The sequence below is a fragment of the Eulemur rufifrons genome, chromosome 7, assembly GCF_041146395.1.
Source record: "Eulemur rufifrons isolate Redbay chromosome 7, OSU_ERuf_1, whole genome shotgun sequence".
NCBI lineage: Eukaryota > Metazoa > Chordata > Mammalia > Primates > Lemuridae > Eulemur > Eulemur rufifrons.
Genome location: NC_090989.1, coordinates 274,931,496 through 274,953,774, shown reverse-complemented (window position 1 = coordinate 274,953,774; position 22,279 = coordinate 274,931,496). Strand labels below are relative to the sequence as shown.

General features: G+C 39.4%; 2 protein-coding genes across 2 annotated transcripts; both read right to left on the bottom strand.

Annotated features, from left to right (window-relative positions):
- Window positions 1-529: 529 nt before the first annotated feature.
- On the bottom strand, window positions 530-1,567 carry LOC138387554 (olfactory receptor 1L4-like). The gene has a single exon (XM_069474642.1). The coding sequence runs from the start codon at window positions 1,463-1,465 to the stop codon at window positions 530-532; it is 936 nt and encodes a 311-aa protein (XP_069330743.1). The 5' UTR covers window positions 1,466-1,567.
- A 9,993-nt stretch (window positions 1,568-11,560) lies between these two features.
- On the bottom strand, window positions 11,561-18,351 carry LOC138387553 (olfactory receptor 1L4). Its single transcript, XM_069474641.1, has 2 exons — window positions 18,283-18,351; window positions 11,561-12,509 (listed from the first exon to the last, which is right to left on the bottom strand). Exon 2 carries the CDS (start codon window positions 12,494-12,496, stop codon window positions 11,561-11,563), a length of 936 nt encoding a protein of 311 aa, XP_069330742.1. The 5' UTR covers window positions 12,497-12,509; window positions 18,283-18,351.
- Between the last annotated feature and the right edge of the window lie 3,928 nt (window positions 18,352-22,279).

Below are 22,279 nucleotides of genomic sequence, written 5' to 3'. Positions count from 1 at the left end.
TTATTGCCTCTATATGCTTGGGTGGTTTACACTATTTGAAATGCTGAGCCCATTTCCTCACCTTTTGAAACTTCATCTGTCAAAATTCAGTCTATTCTTCAAGATGACCTCAGCTTATTCTTCTAAGAAGTCTTACCCAATTACCTATTAAACCCATTTAGTTTCTTTTTCAGAAAATTAATAGGATTTATAACTCCTTGACTGCTGGGCATTGTCAAGCTTATACTAATAGAAGAGTTATTTGGAGATAACTTTACCTTTCTATATGGTTGCCAGTGTATTGAGGATGGTAGAAACCATCTTCCTGAATCTGGATTCCTAGCAGTACCTAGCCTGGGATGGAATGTATACTTGGTCAAAGTCACTGATACAAACCAAGACTTTTGCTCCCAGGTCGATTATCTTACTGCCATCAAACACCACTTCTCATGACCTCTTTGAGTGCCCTGTGGAAAAGGTTAGGAAGGAAGGATAACCTGATAATGTCTTAGGGCATCTCCCAGTGATGACATTCCATCATTTGTTCTTTCTATGACTGAATTCTGTCTCTTAATTTCTTTAAACCCTTCTTCATGTCTTTGTTCCTCAGGCTGTAGATGAAAGGGTTCAGCATGGGTGTCACTACCGTGTACATAACTGTGGCTACCCGGTCCTTCACCACTGAGTACATGGACAGGGGCCTAAAATAGACATAGATGATACTGCCATAGAACAGGACCACCACAGTGAGGTGGGAGCCACAGGTGGAGAAGGCCTTCCACTTCCCGGCTGCAGAGGGGATTGCGAGCACAGTGATGATGATTCTCAGGTAGGAGAAGATGATGCACAGGAAGGGGGTCACGATGACAGCCATGGTCTCGGTCATGACCACAATCTGGCTGGAGGATGTGTCAGAGCAGGACAGCTTTAGCACAGGCTGGGTATCACAGAAAAAGTGCTTAATGACATGGGAGGTACAGAAAGACAGGTGAGACATGAGTAGCACCCGGAACAGGGAATGTAGGTGGGAGATGGTGCAAGAACCCAACAGCATGAGGAGGCAATGCCGTGGGCTCATAACCACATCATAGTGGAAGGGTTTGCAGATGGCCACCAGCCGGTCAATAGCCATGGAGGCCAGTAGGTAGCTGTCGGTGTTCCCAAAGGCCATGAAGAAGTACATCTGGACCAGACAGCCCACATAGGAGATGGCCTTTGTCTCTGAGAGGAAATTCACCAGCATCTTGGGCACAATGTCTGTTGCAAAGCAGATATCCATGAAAGACAAGTTGCTGAGGAAGAAGTACATGGGGGTATGGAGCCTGGTGTCAGAGTGGATGGCCAGGATGATGAGTACATTCCCCACCATGGTGAGCAGGTACATGATGAGGAAGATGGCAAACAGGGGCTTCTGCAGCTGAGGGTTGGAGGAGAGGCCCAGGAGGATGAAGCCTGAGGTGCTGCTGCTATAGTTCTTTAACTCCATGTCTCTGGACTTCTCGGACAGGGTTTGGAGAAGCCGTAGGAGAGATGCGAAGGGCAATTTGATCAAGATAGCTTCTTCTATATCCTCAAGCCTCTAAAAATAGCTCACTGGTTTTTGCTATGCTTTTAAAAGAATATGTAAGAAACTACAGAGAGAATGTTTATCACAGCAGAAACAGAATTGCAGAGACATGGAATCAACACAGGTGCCCCTGAACTGATGAGTGCATAAAGAAAATGTGATGGCCGGGCGCGGTGGCTCACGCCTGTAATCCTAGCACTCTGGGAGGCCGAGGCGGGTGGATTGCTCAAGGTCAGGAGTTCGAGACCAGCCTGAGCGAGACCCCGTCTCTACTAAAAATAGAAAGACATTATATGGACAACTAAAAATCTATATAGAAAAAATTAGCCGGGCATAGTGGCGCATGCCTGTAGTCCCAGCTACTTGGGAGGCTGAGGCAGTAGGATCGCTTAAGCCCAGGAGTCTGAGGTTGCTGTGAGCTAAGCTGACGCCACGGCACTCACTCTAGCCTGGGCAACAAAGTGAGACTCTGTCTCAACAAAAAAAAAAAAAAAAAAAAAACTAAGAAAATGTGATACACACACACATGCACACGCACACACAGACATACACATAGACAATGGAATGCCACTCAGGCATAAAAAAGAATAAAATGATGTCTTTTGTAGCTACTTGATTGGAATGGGAGGCTGTTATCCTAAGTGAAGTATCTCAGGAATGGCAAAACAAATATTTCATGTTCTCACTTACGAGTGGGAGCTAACCTATGGGTATGCATGGTCATTCTGAGTGTAATAATGGACATTGGAGATTCAGAAGGCGGGAGGTGGTATGGGGGTGACCCATGAAAAATAACTTCTTGAGTATAATGTGCACTATTTGGGTGATGGGTACGCTAAAAATCCTTACTTCCCCACTATGCAATTCACCCATGTAACTAAAATAACCATTTTATCCCCTAAATCTATTGACATAAATAAATAAAATTTTTAAAAAAGAACAAATAAAAGAAACTACAGAGAAACAGATAGAAACGTCCAACAAGGGGACAGTTAAAACTCTCCAAGCTGCCTTCTAAGTTAGAAACTAAAGGTTTTTCATGTGTTCTTAGGAACTTCTATGTGGCCTAATTTATCTAAGTTCTCATTTCTCTTTCTGAAGATTCTTCTTATGTTGTCTCTGGACAAAATTTTAGCCTCTTTTTTTTTTTTTTTTTTTTTTTGTCCCAGAGGAAGAGGTTTATGGATTTTACCTTGAATCAGGATGCTTTTATACAAGGGATCCCCATGAATGAGGTTCTTTCACTCAGGGTCCCTTCCTGCTCATATTAATATTTGCAGAGATGGTAGTGGCAGTGCAATAATGAACATTAGAATTAATCAATGGTCCTTGTTATCCACATAATTCAGATGGTACTTCCTTAGGTCTTCAGAGCAAAACATGCTTAAATGTCTATTTAAACCTTTTTGTTTGGATAATATGATCTGGACAGGTTTTCATCCAGGGATGCTAGTCAAAATAGCAGTACTACCAGGAATAGCTTATGTTACTGAGATTAGTTCTTTAAATGTATGAATTTTTGCAATTATAAAGCTATGAAGTTCTCATTCTAAACATTCAGATATTCAGAAATGTTATAGAAAACTCAGAGTCTAACAGCCCTATGTTCACCAGTATCATGGAAAAGATAAAGAAAGGATGGTTTCTGTTATCACTATTAAGCTACTTTGCTGAGACAGTGGTCTAAACCAGTGAAAAAGGAAAACTAAAGGGATAGGAGGCATAAACATTAGAAAGGATGAAATTGTTATTATTTTTAGGTGACATGATTGTCCACATAGAAAATCCAAGAGAGTCATCTGAAAAAATTTAAAATCTATGAAGACTTTACCAAAATGGCCAGATACAAGATAAATATACCAATATTAGTACTTTTCTTGTATTGGAAAAATGTAATTTGAAGAAAATTTTAATTGAAAGTGGCAAGAAAATATAAAAATTACTTAGGAGTAAAGCTGAGGGGAAAAAGGAATGAGTAAGACCTATCTGAAGAAACTATAACAGAACACAAAATGAAGATGTAAATAAATGGAGATGTTATATTCCTAAGAAGGAAGACTCAATATTTTAAAATGTCAATTCTTCTCAAGTTAATAAATTTCATTGTACCTCTAATAAGGCCCCAAAGGAATTTTAAATAAAACCTGTGAAAGGTTTTGTAAAATTGATCTGGAGGAATAAATGGCTCAGGACTGAAAAAATAAATATTTTTTCATTAAGAGTAAATTAGTATTAACAGAAATCTTTGTTTTAGCCAAGGAAAAAATTTTTTTTTATTTATAGCCAACTGGACCACATACAAAATTCCTTAATAAATTCCCCTTTATAAACTTTATCCCAACCTGCATGTACCATATATTATCTACAAAACATGCCTAAAAACTTTCTGTTTTGTCCTAACATTTCCTTTTCCTAAATAACCAGTCATTTTAGGACAAAAAATTTCATGCAAGATCCTTTCTTTACATTATTCTTTCTGTTTAACCTTTCTTACTAAAAAAACCTTTTTATATTCATTGCCTTTTTACATCTTTCTCTTATTTAAAAGTGGAATTTTGTTTTTATTTTCTTTCTAAATTTATTTTGATTCAAACTTTAAATAACCTCTGAATTAGACAAAGTTATATATAGTTTAATAAGAACACATTCTGTTTTTTTATAATTTTTCTTATTAAAAACATCTTATTTTTTGGTACACCTTATATATAGAATTACCTGCACTGAGTAGAATTCTTTTTTTTTTTTATTTCAGCATATTATGGGGGTACATAAGTTTAGGTTACATATATTGCCCTTGTCCCCCCACCCCCTTGGTGCCTTGGGCCTCCTTGCTGGGCACTCCTCCTTCTCCATCCTTTGCTCCCACACTGGGGATCCTTTTGATTTCCTTCCTTCCCACTCCACAAAGCCATATGCTTTCCTGTCTTCTTGCCTTCAGAGAGGAAAGGCTGTAGGAAACTTTGGACCGCAGCTCTGTCAGGTTTGAATAAACAACAGCTGTCTGATTTGCAGCAACAGCACCTGGTCTTAGGGTCTCTCCTGGGCAAAGGATTTTGGAAACCCAGCTTCTCCCTGTCTACCCTCCTCTCAGCATCAGCAGTTAGACAAGCAGATTGGCAGAATAGGGTGCATCCTCCCCTTGCAGAGCTATGTCCTGCTTAAGGGTACGGCAGGGTCCTTTTTAGACTGGTCCTTCTCTTTTTGGTTCTCTGATATCTCTTCCTTCTGCCTGTTGTTTTTATTCCTATGTCAGATTAGAGCTTTATCTCATGTTTCCTGGCTCTAGAGAAGGTGGTATCTCAGCCTAATTGCTCATTTCCTACTTAGTTTAGGTTGAAAGCTCTTCTGAACAGCTTTAGGTCACTCAGATTTGTGACTGAGCCCAGTTTATCCACCTCTAGGCTGTTCTCAGTTAGCTTCTGCCCTACATTTTGTTTCTGCCTCTCTTCTGGAAATCACTGGTTTCCAAGATGCCTAGCTCTGTCTCTCTCTCTTTCCTGGAGGGGATAACTTGGTGGGTCTCTTGTTGCTGGATTTGGACGGCACCCTTTAAGGGCAGGAGACAGTGACTAGAACAGTATCTTGAATAGAGGAGGAACTTGAAGTGTTTGATATTTGATCAAAGAGAGAGAGACAGGAAAACATGTAGGGGAAGTGCATGTTTCTTGGCTTCTGAAATGGAGGAGCAAAGACTCGGGAGAAGGGACGAAGATTATGAAGATGTTGACCCCACAGTCCCTATTACAAAAGACCCCTCAGCCTGCCTACCTGTGGGTTTGTTAGAAGAGATTCAGGGTCCTGAACAGTCTGTAAGGCCTGCCAGGGGGTTAAGATCAGGCTCTGAATCTCTAAGGAAGGAGGCCTCTTGAGATGCAGATCTAGCCTCAAGAATGTAATGGTTCTTCTCTACTTCCAGTGGGAATTGATGATAGAAAGGGAGACCCAGGGGCCTGTCCTCTCCATGTGTCAGAGCCCTGGGACGATTGGCCATGTGGTTTCCAGGAGGGGAGAACATTACTGATGCCCTCCCTGAGCTCTGTGGGGAACCAGAGTGTAGCCATTTACATCAGAGAAGGGAATTAGAGTCATACAGCAGCAAGGCTGGAGATATGTTCACACACATATGTGTGCTCCTTGCACATATATGTTTATGCACATGTATTTATTCTATTTAAATGTGTATAGTCTTGTACATATCTGTATGTGGGTTTATACGTACCTACCTGGAAGGAGAGGTGATGGCCCCGACATCCCTGAGGCTCTGTGCCTACTGGTACGACTGTATCTAGGTGTAGGTGCAGTGTTGGGGGAAAGTGGTTAAGGTACAGGCTCTGGATTCAGACTCACTAGATTCTGATGCAGGCTCTGCATCTGACAAGCTGTGTAGCTTGCAGATACTTAGACTTTCTGAGCCTCAGTTTTTAAAAATTTCATCTGCCTTTCTTAAACATTTTATTACTTCAGTTTCTTAAGTCAGACTGCTTATATTTGAATCCCAGTTTCACTAATTCCTAAATGGGTAAATTTGGATACTTTATTTATTTATTTATTTATTTTTTTATATTGTCTTTTTCTTCAAGGTTTTATTAGATTAAGCATAATGCAACAGCACATTGATTTTCTATACTCTCTTATACAAAACCATGGTCATAAAAAATGTATTTAGTTTTGCAAATAATTACTTTATAAAGCAACATACAAATGAAACTTTTGCTGTCTTTTTCTCATAGGCATGATTTAAAATGAATTTGTTTTTGCCATACATGTGTATTGTATGGTGCTTGCAGGTGCAAATTTTTTAAATCACAGATTTTCCAAAAATATAGTTTTGAGGACACTATCAACCGTTCAATCCAAATTGTATTTAGTTCTGCACAATTGGTATTTAAGAATATAAGAATAGCAATATAAACAATAGTTAATCATAAATACTAACTATACATAAAACAGATCTCTTCTTCAACAATCATAATTCCTGTTCATTTATAAGGAGCAAGCTTCTGAGCTTTCTAAGAAACCCTTGCAGATGCTAGAGTGTACTCTGCAAACTAATGAATTACCAGAAAATAGAATTTTTAAGTGTTTGAAAAGGTTTCTAATTCAAGAGGACCCCTCTTAGTTAGACAATCAACAGAGAATCCTTGGGTTTGCTTCATGGTTAATGTAAACACTACAATCTTCAGAAAAGAGAATTTACTTCCTAAAGCCCTCATAAAGCCACATTTACCCTCATAAAACCACACATGAATGCCTAGGAGTTTGACAAGGCTGCCCACTGTCCCCATTACTTTTCAACATAGTATTGGAAGTCCTTGCAAGAGCTATCAGGCAAGAGAGCAGAATCAAGGGAGTCCAAATAGGGACAGAAGAGATCAAACTCTCACTCTTTGCTGATGATATGATGTTACATCTAGAAAACCCCAAGATTTCAACCAAGAGACTCCTGGAATTGATCAATGAATTCAGCAAAGTCTCAGGATACAAAATCAATACACACAAATCAGAGGCATTCATATACGCCAATAACAGTCAAATGGAGAACCAAATTAAGGACTCAATACCCTTCAAAATAGCAACAAAGAAAATAAAATATCTAGGAATATATCTAACTAAGGAGGTAAAGGACCTCTATAGGAGAACTATGAAACTCTGAGGAAGGAAATCGCAGAACATGTAAATAGGTGGAAAACCATACCATGCTCATGGATCGGTAGAATCAACATTGTTAAAATGTCTATACTGCCCAAAGTTATCTACAGATTCAATGCAATCCCTATTAAATTACGAACATCTTTTTTCACAGACATAGAAAAAATAATTTTACGCTTTGTATGGAACCAGAGAAGACCCCGTTTAGCAAAAGCAATCTTAAACAACAAAAACAAAATGGGAGGTATTAATTTGCCAGGCTTCAAACTTTACTACAAGGCTGTGGTTCTAAAAACAGCCTGGTACTGGCACAAGTGCCGAGACACAGACCAGTGGAACAGAACAGAAAATCCAAATATAAAACCATCCTCATATAGCCATCTAATCTTTGACAAAGCAGAAAAAAACATACTCTGGGGAAAAGATTCCTTATTTAATAAATGGTGCTGGGAAAACTGGATATCCACATGTAGAAGACTAAAACAGGACACACAGCTCTCACCCCTCACAAAAATCAAATCATGGTGGTTAACAGACTTAAACCTTAGGTCAGAAACTATTAGAATTCTAGAAGAAAACGTAGGAAAGACTCTTACAGACATTGGCCTAGGCAAAGAATTTATGAGGAAGACCCCTAAGGCAATCACAGCAGCAACAAAAATAAATAAATGGGACCTGATCAAATTAAAAAGCTTCTGCGCAGCCAAAGAAACAGTCACAAGAGTAAATAGACAACCTACAGAATGGGAAAAAATTTTCGCATACTACACATCAGATAAAGGACTGATAACAAGAATCTATTTAGAACTCAGGAAAATCAGTAAGAAAAAATCGAACAACCCTATCAAAAAGTGGGCAAAGGACATGAATAGAAATTTTTCAAAAGAAGATATAAAAATGGCTAACAAACATATGAAAAAGTGTTCAACATCTCTAATCATCAGGGAAATGCAAATCAAAACCACAATGAGATATCACTTAACTCCAGTGAGAACGGCCTTTATCAAAAAGTCCCAAAACTATACATGTTGGCGTGGGTGTGGAGAGACAGGTACTCTCATACACTGCTGGTGGGACTGTAAACTAGTGCAGCCCCTGTGGAAAGCAATGTGGAGATACCTTAAACAGATTCAAGTACTTTATTTTTTTCTCAGTCACTCACATTGTCCTCATCTATAAATGGCACAGTGGTCACAAGCTTTAGATGGATATTTTCTTTTTTCCTTGATTTCTCCTTTTAAATAGATTTTATTTTTGAAAGAAGTTTTAGGTTCCCAACAAAATTGATCAGAAAGTACAGACAGTTCCCATCTACCCTCTGCGTCCACACATGGGTAGACTCACCTGCTGTCAGCACCCCCCACCAGAGGGGCCCGTTTGTTACCACTGGTGAACTTAAACAGATAGCTCTGGACTCATAGTGGTTCAACTTAAGATTTCTCAACTTTATGACAATATGAATACAAATTCAACAGAAACTGTAATTCAAGTGCCCATACAACCTTTCTGTTTTTCACCTTTGGTACAGCATTCAATTAATTCCATGAGATGTTCAACATTTTCATATAAAACAGGCTTTGTGTTAGATGCTTTTGGCAACTGTAGGCTAATGTAACTGTTCAGAACACATTTAAGGTAGGTTAGGCTAAGCTGTGATGTTTGGTTGGTTAGGGGTATAATACTTTTTCTACTCTTGCTATCAAGAATTTCTTTCAGGCCGGGCGCGGTGGCTCACGCCTGTAATCCTAGCCCTCTGGGAGGCCGAGGTGGGCGGATCGTTTGAGCTCAGGAGTTCGAGACCAGCCTGAGCAAGAGCGAGACCCCATCTCTACTAAAAATAGATAGAAATTATATGGACAGCTAAAAATATATAGAGAAAAAATTAGCCGGGCATGGTGGTGCATGCCTGTAGTCCCAGCTACTCGGGAGGCTGAGACAGGAGGATCACTTGAGCCCAGGAGTTTGAGGTTGCTGTGAGCTAGGCTGACGCCATGGCACTCACTCTAGCCCGGGCAACAAAGTGAGACTCTGTCTCAAAAAAAAAAAAAAAAAAAGAATTTCTTTCAGTTTGAACTTTTGGAAGTAACTAAGATTTTTCATAAAAGATCTTAATTTCTTAGTGGCCATGCTTTTGCTGAGGAAAAGAAGTCTGGGGCTGATGTCAGAATGAAAAAGTTACATTAGAGCTCTTAAGGTCAAAGGACTGACTTACCTTTATAAGTTACTGTAGGTTGTAATTAATAATTTTATTTATTTAATATATGCCAGGTATCTCTCACATTCTAAAGTGTCTAGTTAAGCATGAGAAAAGTATGGCACATAACTAAGGGAAGTGGAAAGTGTACGTACGTATCTTCTAGGCCAGCATCCCCAAACCAAATACTTGATGGGATATAGTGATAAAAACCAAGTGATGCTAGGTTGGGCGTGGTGGCTCACGCTTGTAATCCTAGCACTCTAGGAGGCCGAGGCCGGTGGATCGCTCAAGGTCAGGAGTTCGAGACCAACCTGAGCAAGAGCGAGACTCCATCTCTACAAAAAATAGAAAGAAATTATCTGGCCAACTAAAAATATATATAGAAAAAATTAGCCAGGAGTGGTGGCACATGCCTGTAGTCTCAGCTACTCGGGAGGCTGAGGCAGAAGGATTGCTTGAGCCCAGGAGTTTGAGGTTGCTGTGAGCTAGGCTGACGCTACGGCACTCACTCTAGCCTGGGCAACACAGCGAGACTCTGTCTCAAAAAAAAGAAAAAAAGAAAAAAACCCAGGTGATGCTGTGCAAATATGAAGGCTACTACAGCTTGTATTTCTTTCTAGCTTGCTGGTTACTTCCATGTAGGTTGGAGGACTTACTGAAAGAAATGGCAGGAAACTGGAGGTTGGAGCCTTGGTGTCCCTGTGTTCCATTAGACTGTCATACACCTCTTGCTATATCTTTAAGGCCAAAATACTTGTATTCAACTTCAGGTCCTACCATGAACAAGCTTGTGACCCAGAAGGTGGTGGTTGTGAGAACTTGTTGAAATAATTGAGGCAGAGGGATTCCAAAGAGAGTATAAGTCTTTTACTATTGCTGTTGACAGTAACTTACTCAAGGAGGATTGATAACGCAAGTAATTCAGACTGATGTGTTTGTGTGTTAACATGGTTGTGTAATATTCACCAGTGCTGTTTATCAAATACTTCTGACTCTGCATCTTAGAGGCACATAGTTGGACTGTGCCTCCTGGATCCCTGTGTTTGGTTGGGTTGTGAGATTACTTTTGCACGATGAGTTTTGGTCAGAAGTGTTGTGGGTCACTTGTGGAACAGAGTACTCAGCTGTCACTGTAAGTTCTCTAAGATTATTTCTCAACTTCTGACAGAGTGATGATTAATGTTTTCAATGTTATTGCTCCATAATCTTGGGTTGCTGAGCATTGAAAGTGAGCAGCACCCTCATACTTTTCTACGGTGGACATGCAATGAGAATGAGAAATAAACCTTTGGTTATAAGGTCCTAAGATTTTGAGGTTGTTTGTCTCCACAGCACAACCTAGATTTTCCTCATTGACATAGTAGCTTTGACCAAGATATAAAGTGCAGCTCAGTGAGGATGCTGCACATGTGGAGAAAAGGAGAATTAAGAGGGAATGGGTAGGGAATTGAATATAGAGCATTCACACTGTCATGGCTCTTGAATGTTGGTGAGGAGAGTAAATCTGCCTTGTAGAGTCCTCTATCTTTCCAGCCTCATTCTCCTTACTCTCAAATTGGACAAGCGTTATAGAGGTTTTGTGGGGTTTTTTTTGTTTTTTGTTTTTTTTTTACTGTCTTTCAAAAAGCTTCCAATATTTATTCCTTCTACATGCTTGGGTGAGTTTTACTATGTGAAATGCTCTGAACATTTCCTCATCTCTTGAAATTTCTACTGGCACAATCAGTCCATCTTTCAGGATGAACTTAAGTTATCCTTCCAGAGAGTTCTTTCCCAGTTTGCTACCAAACCCACATGGTTTCTACTTCTGCAAACTAATAGGATTGGTAACTCCTTGAGTGATGTCTGTTGTCAGGCTTATATTAATAGAAGAGTTATTTATAGAAAAAGTTCATTCTACTGTATGGGTGCCAGTTTATTGAGGATGGCAGAAGCTGTTTTCCTGAATCTGGATTCCTAGCAGTACCTAGCCTGGGATGGAATATATACTTGGTCAAGGTCACTGGTACAAACCAAGACTTTTGCTCCCAGGTCAATTACCTTACTGCCATCAAACACCACTTCTCATGACCTCTTTGAGTGCCCTGTGGAAAATGGATAGGAAGGAAGGATAACCTGATAATGTCTTAGGGCATCTCCCAGTGATGACATTCCATCATTTGTTCTTTCTATGACTGAATTCTGTCTCTTAATTTCTTCAAACCCTTCTTCATGTCTTTGTTCCTCAGGCTATAGATGAAAGGGTTCAGCATAGGTGTCACTACCGTGTACATAACTGTGGCTACCCGGTCCTTCACCACTGAGTACATGGACAGGGGCCTGAAATACACATAGATGACACTGCCGTAGAACAGGACCACCACAGTGAGGTGGGAGCCACAGGTGGAGAAGGCCTTCCACTTCCCGGCTGCAGAGGGGATTGCGAGCACAGTGACAATGATTCTCAGGTAGGAGAAGATGATGCACAGGAAGGGGGTCACGATGACAGCCAGGGTCTCGGTCATGACCACAATCTGGCTGGAGGATGTGTCAGAGCAGGACAGCTTTAGCACAGGCTGGGTATCACAGAAAAAGTGCTTAATGATGTGGGAGGCACAGAAAGACAGGCGAGACATGAGTAGCACCCGGAACAGGGAGTGTAGGTGGGAGATGGTGCAAGAACCCAACAGCATGAGGAGGCAACGCCGTGGGCTCATAACCACATCATAGTGGAAGGGTTTGCAGATGGCCACCAGCCGGTCAATGGCCATGGAGGCCAGTAGGTAGCTGTCAGTGTTTGCAAGGGCCATGAAGAAGTACATCTGGACCAGACAGCCCACATAGGAGATAGCCTTTGTCTCTGACAAGAAATTTACCAGCATCTTGGGCACAATGACTGTTGTGAAGCAGATATCCATGAAAGACAAGTTGCTGAGGAAGAAGTACATGGGGGTATGGAGTCTGGAGTCAGAGTGGATGGCCAGGATGATGAGCACATTCCCTACCACAGTGACCAGGTACATGATGAGGAAGATGGCAAACAGGGGCTTCTGCAGCTGAGGGTTGGAGGAGAGGCCCAGGAGGATGAAGCCTGAGGTGCTGCTGCTATAGTTCTTTAACTCCATGACTCTGGACTTCCTGGGTAGGGATTGGAGAAGCCGTAGGAGAGATGCGAAGGGCAATTTGATCAAGACAGCTGCTTCTCTATCGTCAAGCCTCTAGAATAGCCGACTGCAGTTGTTATGTTTGTAAAGAATATTTACTTTGAGAAACTATAGAGAAACCAATAGTAAAATTCAGCAAGGTAAAAGTTAAAACTCTCCAAAGTGCCTTCTAAATTAGAAGCTATATGTCCTCCATAGAAAATTCATGAGAACTTTTATGTGACCTAATTTGTCTGAGTTCTTTGCCTTTCACTTTTTAAATTTTCTTCTTAGGTTGTGTCTTCACCAACTGCTCAGATTTTGAATTTTCTTGGTCAGGGGAAGTGGTTTCTGGATCCCACGTAGAATAATAATGGTTTCCTACAAGGGATCCCTATGAATGAGCTTTTGTCATTCAGTTTTCTCTGTTGCTTGTAGTTCCATAGTGATAGTGATAATTGGGATAGGACAAAAATAAGCATCAGAATTAATCAGTGCTCCTTGGTATGTACAGCATTCAGGGGAGACTTCCTTAAGTCTTCAAAGAAAAAACTGCTTAATGTTTATTTAAGTATTTCTCTTTGGCTAATATGATCTGGATACTTTAATTATAATCTTTTGGTCCAAGGATACCAGTTAGAATAGAAGTAATACTAGAAATAGAATCTGTAACCAAGATTAGTTATTTCAATCCATCTATAATATTAAATGGCTAAGGACAGATAAGATAATTTTGAAAAAATTAGAATAATGACAGCAAGCTTTTCTAACTCCAAATCAAAGCAAAGAATAATGAAAAACAATAAGATAATGACACACACAGAAAAATCCAAAAATTGCTCAATAAAAAGAATTTTGTGTACCTGTACTTATACATGTATTTAGATCATGATATATATTAAACTTAATATATAATAAAGATTTATTTAATAGCAATGGAAAAAGGATAGACTATTAAATAAAAGATATTTATAATAATTGGAATATTTGGAAAAGATAAGCCTAGATTTCTATTTAACCCACACATAAAAATAAAATCCAGACAGTATCGAGGCACTTCAAAATAATGACATTTCATCCTTTCTAATCTAAAAGTAAAAAATTACAAACCATAAAATAAGTATTAGCCAAAATTCAAAGAGTATATTTTTATGGTCTCAGGATGGGAACAAGAAATAAACAAGAAATGAAATGTAAAAGCAAGAGTGAAAAAATACTGCACTCAAAATGTGAAAATTACATCAAGAGATCATAAGCAAGGCCAAAATATAAACTATTAACTCAAAGAAAATATCTGCAACACAGTTACCAAAGAAAACATATGCCAAGATTTTCAAACTCATTAGTAATCAGAAAATACAAATTAGACTGAAATAAAATTTTCACCCATCAGATTGGCAGTACATTTTTGAGAATAATATCCAAAGGGAAATAGACCCTCACATACACTGGTAATAAGAGTGTAAATCAGTATAGAATTTTTAGTAGTCTCCACTGGAATGGAAAATCTGCATCTGTTTATCCAATGGTTCTACTTACAGAACTCTATCCTTTAGAAATAGTCATACTTTTGTAACAAAAGAGATGTACACACATTTTTATTGTAGCATTCCTTATAATACCAAAGCAAACCAACCAACCAAACAAAACAAGTTATAGAAGAAACAACCTAAATATTCACATGTAGGTGAATTATTAAACATATAGTACATTTTTATTGCTCAATATCATGCAGTCTCTAAAGAAATAAGATGGCTAATGTTAGCACACATTTATTAGCACTCAGTATATGCCACACACTGAGCTGGGTGCTTTGCATGTTTTTTATCATTTTGTTTTCTCCAAATCCTAAGTGATTGGCAATATAATTATTCCAATTTTACAGAATAAAAATTAGAGTTTAGCAAAGTTAGATAATTTACCAGATTCCACAGTCAGTAAGTGGTAGAGCTGGGATTTGAATTCAGGCAGTCTGATGGCAGAGCTGGAGCTATTCATTGACAAGCTATATCTATTCAAATACTGCTTGTGGTATTTTATAAGATGGCAAAAGCAAGTTGCAGAACAATGCACATACAATGATCCTACTCTTGTAAAGCAAATAATCTCTTTTACATGTTGTGTTTATCGTGGTGTGTGTGGCGATGTGTATGTGGTTACCTTCTGAATTGAGATTGCAGGGATGGAGTGAGGAGTAAATTCCATATTTAATTTTATGTTATATATCATTTATTTGACAAAATAAAAATAGTGTATTTAGGGTATACAACATGATGTTTGAAATATGTTTATATTGTAGAATGGCTAAATAGAGCTAATTAACATATGCATCACCCCATATTATTATCATATTTTTGTGGTAAGATTATATTATTTGCATTTAAAATTAACAGACACATGAGTCTTTGTATTAATGTTATAATTAAAAAGGTGAAATTTCCCTATAATTTTACTTCCCAAACCACAGAGTCACGTGCTTATTTTAATTTTTTTCTTTATATAGATGTATATACACACTAAATACAGAATTGGGGTTATAATATCCATAATGCTCCCCCCTAACAGACTGTTACAATGGTCATTTTTGTGTATCTATGTATTTGGCACTCATGAAAGCATGTCTATGGTGTAGAATAGATTCTGAGATATGAAATGCTAACTTGGGGTTTATCATCATTGAAAATCTTAATAGGTACTTCTAATTTGAGACACCTGCCCTTCACCCTACTCTTGGGCAATGTATTCATTTGACTCTCTGCACTCGTTCCCCATTTCCTTCTCTGTGTCTTTCAGCCTCACTTCTGAGAGAGAGTTTGCCCTGGTGGTGAAGGGCTATGTGATCACCTTAGGCTTGAACTTGGAATTTCCAAAATCTATGTGTTTTTACTCAGGGGCAGTAGCTTAGCTCCTTTCCATGTAGCTGGATCTGACAACACTGTGTATTTCCTCATGCCTTAGGAAAGTCATTTCACTTTCATATAGATGACGGTGTCCATGCATGTGTATGCTACTTTCTGCCCTATCTACTACTGTCATTTGGAGACTCAAATAACAGTGGAGTGAGAGTTTGGAAAACCCTGGTATAAGTGGTTAGCATTATTGCTCACACAATAAGCTAGAGGAATGACATTTTAATGATGGGTCTTGCCATCAGTTAGTGGCTGGGAAGGACCAGGAGGGACTGGGAGTCTTTCTAAGCCTTTTAGATCACACCATCCCACTTTAGGAGTATTTACTCCCTTCCTTGACAGACAGGAAATATAGGCTATGTCTATACTTCTCAACTTTCTCCATTGGAATTTCTATATTGTGCACATTTGTCATCTCAGCTTGGTTTTTCCTTCCTTACTCACTCGTCACTCATGCAGGGTCATTCTCTTAGTCACTAGCTCACATGGAACCAGGGAGCACAAACTGGCAGCACAGAATGCACTTTCCAAATTGGATAAAAATGCAGGATGGGCTGTGCCCTGGTGGAAAGCTTCCCATCACCCATGCCCCTGCTCCTCTGAATGAACAAGGACAGTCAGAAAGTAAGTAGTTAACCCGTTTAGGAAAAAAATCAGCTAAAATGTATTAGGCAGGATCTGTCCTTAGCATTTGCCTCATTTTATCCTTACAATAACACTATGATGTAAGCACACTCATTTCTCCCTTTTACAGATAAGAAAACTGAAGTTCAGGCCGGGCGCGGTGGCTCACGCCTGTAATCCTAGCACTCTGGGAGGCCGAGGTGGGCGGATCGTTTGAGCTCAGGAGTTCGAGACCAGCCTGAGCAAGAGCGAGACCCCATCTCTACTACAAATAGAAAGAAATTATATGGACAGCTAAAAATATATATAGAAAAAAATTAGCCGGGCATGGTGGCACATGCCTGTAGTCCCAGCTACTTGGGAGGCTGAGACAGGAGGATCGCTTGAGCTCAGGAGTCTGAGGTTGCTGTGAGCTAGGCTGACGCCACGGCACTCACTCTAGCCTGGGCAACAGAGTGAGACTCTGTCTCAAAAAAAAAAAAAAAAAAAAAAAAAAAAAAAAAAAAGAAAGAAAACTGAAGTTCAGAGAGCCACAGAGCTGGTGAGTGGTAAAATCTAAGACTCAAGCCCAGGCACACCTTACTCCAAATTATGTATTTTAAACTGCTCTATCAGGCTTCTTCCCCAAACCACACACATGCAGTACAGAATAAAGCTGGGGTGTCCTCTGCACACAGAGGTCCTCTTATTGCTCAGTGCCTTGAGCCTCCTTGCTGGCCACTCCTCCTTCTCCATCCTTTGCTCCCACACTTGAGATACTTTTGATTTCCTTCCTTCCTACTCCTACTTCTGCCTTCCCTCCACAAAGCTGTATGCTTTCCTCTCTTCTTACCTTCAGAGAGGAAAGGCTGTAGGAAACTTTGGACTGCAGCTCTGTCAGGTTTGAATAAACAACAGCTGTCTGATTTGCAGCAACAGCACCTGGTCTTAGGGTCTCTCCTGGGCAAAGGATTTTGGAAACCCAGCTTCTCCCTGTCTACCCTCCTCTCAGTGCCAGCAGTTAGACAAGCAGACTGGCAGAATAGGGTGCATCCTCCCCTTGCAGAGCTATGTCCTGCTTAAGGGTACGGCAGGGTCCTTTTTAGACTGGTCCTTCTCTTTTCGGTTCTCTGATATCTCTTCCTTCTGCCTGTTGTTTTTATTCCTATGTCAGATTAGAGCTTTATCTCATGTTTCCTGGCTCTAGAGAAGGTGGTATCTCAGCCTAATTGCTCATTTCCTACTTAGTTTAGGTTGAAAGTTTTCCTGGGCAGCTTAGGCCCTCGGATTCATGATTGAACCAATTTATCCAGCTCTGGGCTGTTCTCAGCTAACTTCTTTTCCAGGTTTTGTTTCTGCCTCTCTTCTCCTGGAAACCACTTGTTTCCAGGATACCTGGCTCTGCCTCTCTCTCTCAATAATTCAATGAGTTAAACTTTAAAGTTTTCAATTCCTGCTGGTGTCTCACTTACCCGTGACCAGCCATTATTAAAAACTGTAGCTCTTAACATGGAAAGTAAAGACTATGTATCTGGGAACATGAGGAGAGGGGCTGTGGATTCTCAGAGAGCTTTGTTTGGGCGTCATGGGGTTTTAGATCCCTCTGCCTTTCACCTTTGTCATTTCAGCATCCCAGGAAAGTGATTGTCCAATTTCCACAAATCCAGAGGTGGGGAGCTCAAATATCTGGAGGTGGCCCAGTCCCTTGTGGAACAGATCTGAGTTAGAAAATTCTGCCTCATCATGAGTTGAATATGCCTTGCTACTATTGCCCGGCACTGCTCTAGAACTTTACCTACATTATGTCATTTGGTCTTTACAACACCCCCTTTTACAGATAACAAAAGTGAGGCACAGAGAACGCAAGTGACCTGCCTAGAGTTACCCAGCCAGATGGTGGTAGCTTCCAGTCTCAGAGTGTGTGCTCTTAACCCCTGCATTTTCCTAACTTTCTGTCGTTTTGTCCCCCTGTTGATCCAGTTTCCTGGAGGAGATAACTCTGTGGGTCTTGTGTTCCAGGATGTGGGCTGCATCCTTTAAGGGCAGGAGACAGTGCCTAGGACAGTGTCTTGAGCAGAGTGGGTACTTCAAATGTTTACTTGATCAAAAACAGAAAGAGGACAAAATATAAGAAAAGACCATGTTTTCTGGCTTTTGGGTTGGAGGAGTGAGGACAGAATCAGGAAAAGGGAAGAAGAGTACATGAAGATGTTGACCCCACAGTCCCTATTACCAAAGACCCCTCAGCCTGGCTACCTGTGGGCTTGACAGAGGAGATTCGGAGTTCTAAAGAGGTTTGTAGGCCTGCCAGGAGGTTAAGATCAGACTCTGAATCTCTGAGGAAGGAGGCCTCTTGAGGTACAGATCTAGTCTCAGGAAGGTAATGGTTCTTCTCCACCTCCAGTGGGAATTGGTGACAGAAAGGGAGACCCAGGGGCCTGTCCTCTCTGTATGCCAGAGCCCTGGGACGATCGGCCCTGTGGTCTTTCCAGGAGGAAAGAACATTACTGATGCCCTTACTGAGCTTTGTGGGTAGCCTAGGCTCTGGAGTGTAGCCTTTTACACCAGGGAAGGGAATTAGAGCCATGCACTAGCAGGAGTGGAGATGTGTTCATGCACATATGTGTGCTCTATGCACATATGTGTTTATGCCCATGTATGTAGTCCATGTACATGTGTGTAATCTTGTGCATGTTTGTGTTTAGTCTTAGGTGTGCATATCTGGAAAGAGAAGTGATGGCCCCCAACATCCCTGAGACTCTGTGTCTGCATATGTGACTGTATCTAACTGCAAGTGTAGAGTTATGGGGAAGGAGTTGGAGGTTCAGGCCAGAGATCAGATGGAATAGATTCTGATGCTGGCTCTGCATCTGACAAGCTGTGTAGATTTTGCAAATATTTAACCTTTCTGAGCCTCAATTGTTTTTGTTTCATCTACCTTCTTAAACATTTTATTACTTCAATTTCTTAAGTCAGATTGCTTATATTTGAATCCCAGTTTCCCTAATTACCAAATGGGTGAATTCGGACAAGTTATTTTTTCTCTCTAACCTTCATTGTCCTCATCTATAAATGGCACAGCAATCAGAACTTTTAGATAGATATTTTATTTTTCTTTTTAAATAGACTTTATTTTTTTAGAGAGTTTTAGTTTCACAACAAAATTGATCATAAAGTACAAAGAGTTACTCTCTTTGTTCCCACACAAGTGCAGCTTCCCCCCATCAGCACCCACACCAGAAGTGCACATTTGTTACAATTGGTGAACTTATTTTGACACCTCAATATCACCCAACTTTATAGATTACATAGAGTTCATTCTTGGTGTTGTACATCCTAATGGGTTTTGACAAATGTGTAATGTCACGTGTCCACCAATATAGTATCAAACAGAATAGTTTCACTGCCATAAAAATCTTCCATGCTTCACCTGTTCATCTCCTCCTCCCCTTAACCTGTGATAAGCATTGATATTTCTACTGTCTCTGTAGTTTTGCCCTTTCCAGAATGTCATATAGTTGGAATCATACAGTATGGTTGGTTTTTCAGATTGACTTCTTTCACTTAGTAATATGCATTTAGGGTTCTTCTGTGTCTTATAATTGCTTGATAGCTCATTTCTTTTTAGCACTGAATAATATTCTGTTGTCTGGATATAACACAGTTCATTTATTCACTTATCTACTGAATGAAAACTTGGTTGCTCCCAAGTTTTGGCAACTAGGAATAAAGCTGCTATAAATGTCTGTGGAGGTTTATGTATGGACACAAGTTTTAAACTTATTTGCATAAATGCCAAAGAGCAGGATTACTGGACCATGTGGTAAGAGTATGTTTAGTTTTGTAAGCAATTGTCAACTGTCTTCCAAGGTGACTATACCATTTTGCATTCCCACTAGCAAGGAATGAGAATTCTTGTTGCTCCACATCCTAGCCCGCATTTGATATTGCCACTGTTCTTGATTTTGGCCCTTTTATTATCTATGTAGTGGCATCTTGTTGTTTTAGTTTGCTTTTCCCTAATGACATATGATGTGGGGCATTTTTCATACGTTTATTTGCCATCAGTATATTTTCTTTGATGTGGTGTGTGTTTAGGTCTTTGCCAATTTTTCAATAGGGGTTACTCATTTTCTTATTGTTGGGGTTTTTTTTAATTTGAGAATATTACAGGAGTACAAACACATTGGTTACACATATTGCCTTTGCACCACTCAAGTCAGAGCTATAAGTGTACTCACCCCCCAGACATTGAACACCATACCCATTAGGTGTGAATTTACCCCTTATTGTTGGGTTTTAAGAAATCTTTGTATATTTTAGATAGGAGTCCTTTATATAGTATGTGTTTTGCAAATATTTTCACCCAGTCTGTGGCTTGTCTTCTTATTCTGTTGAAACTATCTTTACCAGAGAAGTAGTTTTAAATTTTAATTAATTCCAGCTTATCAATTATTTCTTTCTGGATATCGTCTTTGGTGTTATATCTAAAAAGTTATCACTATGCCAAAGTCATCTAGGTTTTCATTATGTTATCCTCTAAGAGTTTTATTGTTTTACATTTTACATTTAGGTCTATGATCTATTTTGAATTAATATTTGTGAAGGGTGTAAAATCTGTGTCTAGATTCATTTATTTTTACATGTGCATGTCTAGTTTTCCCAGCAACATTTGTTGAAAAGTTTGTCTTTTCTTTATTATCAAATGCCTTCTCTCTTTTGTCAAAGATCATATTGATTATATTTATATGGGTATATTTCTAGGAGACCCACAATTTTTACTTTTAAAGAAGTTATTAATAGTAAGAATTTGCTCAGTATGAGATAAGTGGTAAGTTGTTTCTGAACTCTGGTGTACAGGGTAAGAGGTAAGCTCTGAAAATGTGTTGTCTTACTTTGTATTCCAGCTCTACACTCACTAGCTGTGTAATCTTGGGTGAGTTTCTTAACCTTTAGGAAGAGATGAATGATTCTGAGGTTGGCATGATGACATGTGAAGGCACAGAAAGCATGGAATATTGGGTTTGTTAGCAGGACAGAGAACTGGGGAAGAGTGGAGGAAGTCAATGTGAGGTAAGAGAATGGGCTTTGGAGTTAATGTCTGAGTTCAAATCCCTGCCCTGCCTTACTAGTTATATGATCATGTTAAAAAATCTCACTTAGTATAGTCTCTCCCAAAAGAGAATTAACAGCAAAACCCCACAAATTACTGAGTCCCATGCTATAAATTATGGAAGGGCTGGAACAATATTTTAATTAAGAATTTTATTTTATTTATTTATTTTTATTTCAGCTTATTATGGGGGTACAAAAGTTCAGGTTACATACATTGCCCATGTACCACCTACCCCCCAAGTCAGAGCTCCAGGCGTGTCTATTAATTAAGAATTTTAATATGATGTAAGTAATGCCCTACACACATGCTCATCGTGTGGAAGGATATAGGTTGTTTTCTTCTTCTTTGTGTCCTCTTTTGGATTGACAATAGTACAGGCACTTATAAATGTAGATTGGACCAATTAATGAAATTTTGAAAAACTGAATGTAAGGCAATTTAAAGAAAGCTTTTGCCAGTCTGGAAAAAAGTTTGGCAGTTTCTTAAAAACAACAAAAATAAATAAATGAGACTTGATTAAATTAAAAGGCTTCTGCACAACTGAGGAACTAATCAACAGAAGCAAATAGACAACCTACAGAATGGTAAAAAAGTATTTGCAATCTATACAAAGGGCCAATATCCAGAATCTACAAAGAACTCAAACAAATCAGCAAGAAAAACAAAAAAACCCAAACAACCCCATTAAAAAATGAGTGAAAGACATGAACAGAAGTTTTTCAAAAGAAGATAGACAAATGGCCAAGAAACATAAAAATGTGCTCAACATCACTAATCATCAGGGAAATGCAAATTAAAACCACAGTGAGATATCACCTTACTCCAGTTAGAATGGCTTTTATTAAAAAGTCTAAAAACAATAGATGCTGGTGTGGATGCAGGGAGAAAGGAACACTTACACACTGCTGGTGGGACTACAAATTAGTACAACCCCTCTGGAAAACAGTATGGAGATTTCTCAAAGAACTAAAAGTAAACCTACTGTTCAATCTAGCAATCCCACTACTGGGTTATATACTCAATGGAAAAGAAGTCATTTTATCAAAAAGACACCTGCACTTGAATGGTTATTGCAGTACAATTCACAATTGCAAAGATGTGCAAACAACCCAAGTGCCCATCAATACATGAGTGGGT

Bases quoted from the DNA above. Each gene is read 5' to 3' on its own strand.
- LOC138387554 (XM_069474642.1), bottom strand. From the start codon at position 1,465: ATGGAGTTAAAGAACTATAGCAGCAGCACCTCAGGCTTCATCCTCCTG.
- LOC138387553 (XM_069474641.1), bottom strand. From the start codon at position 12,496: ATGGAGTTAAAGAACTATAGCAGCAGCACCTCAGGCTTCATCCTCCTG.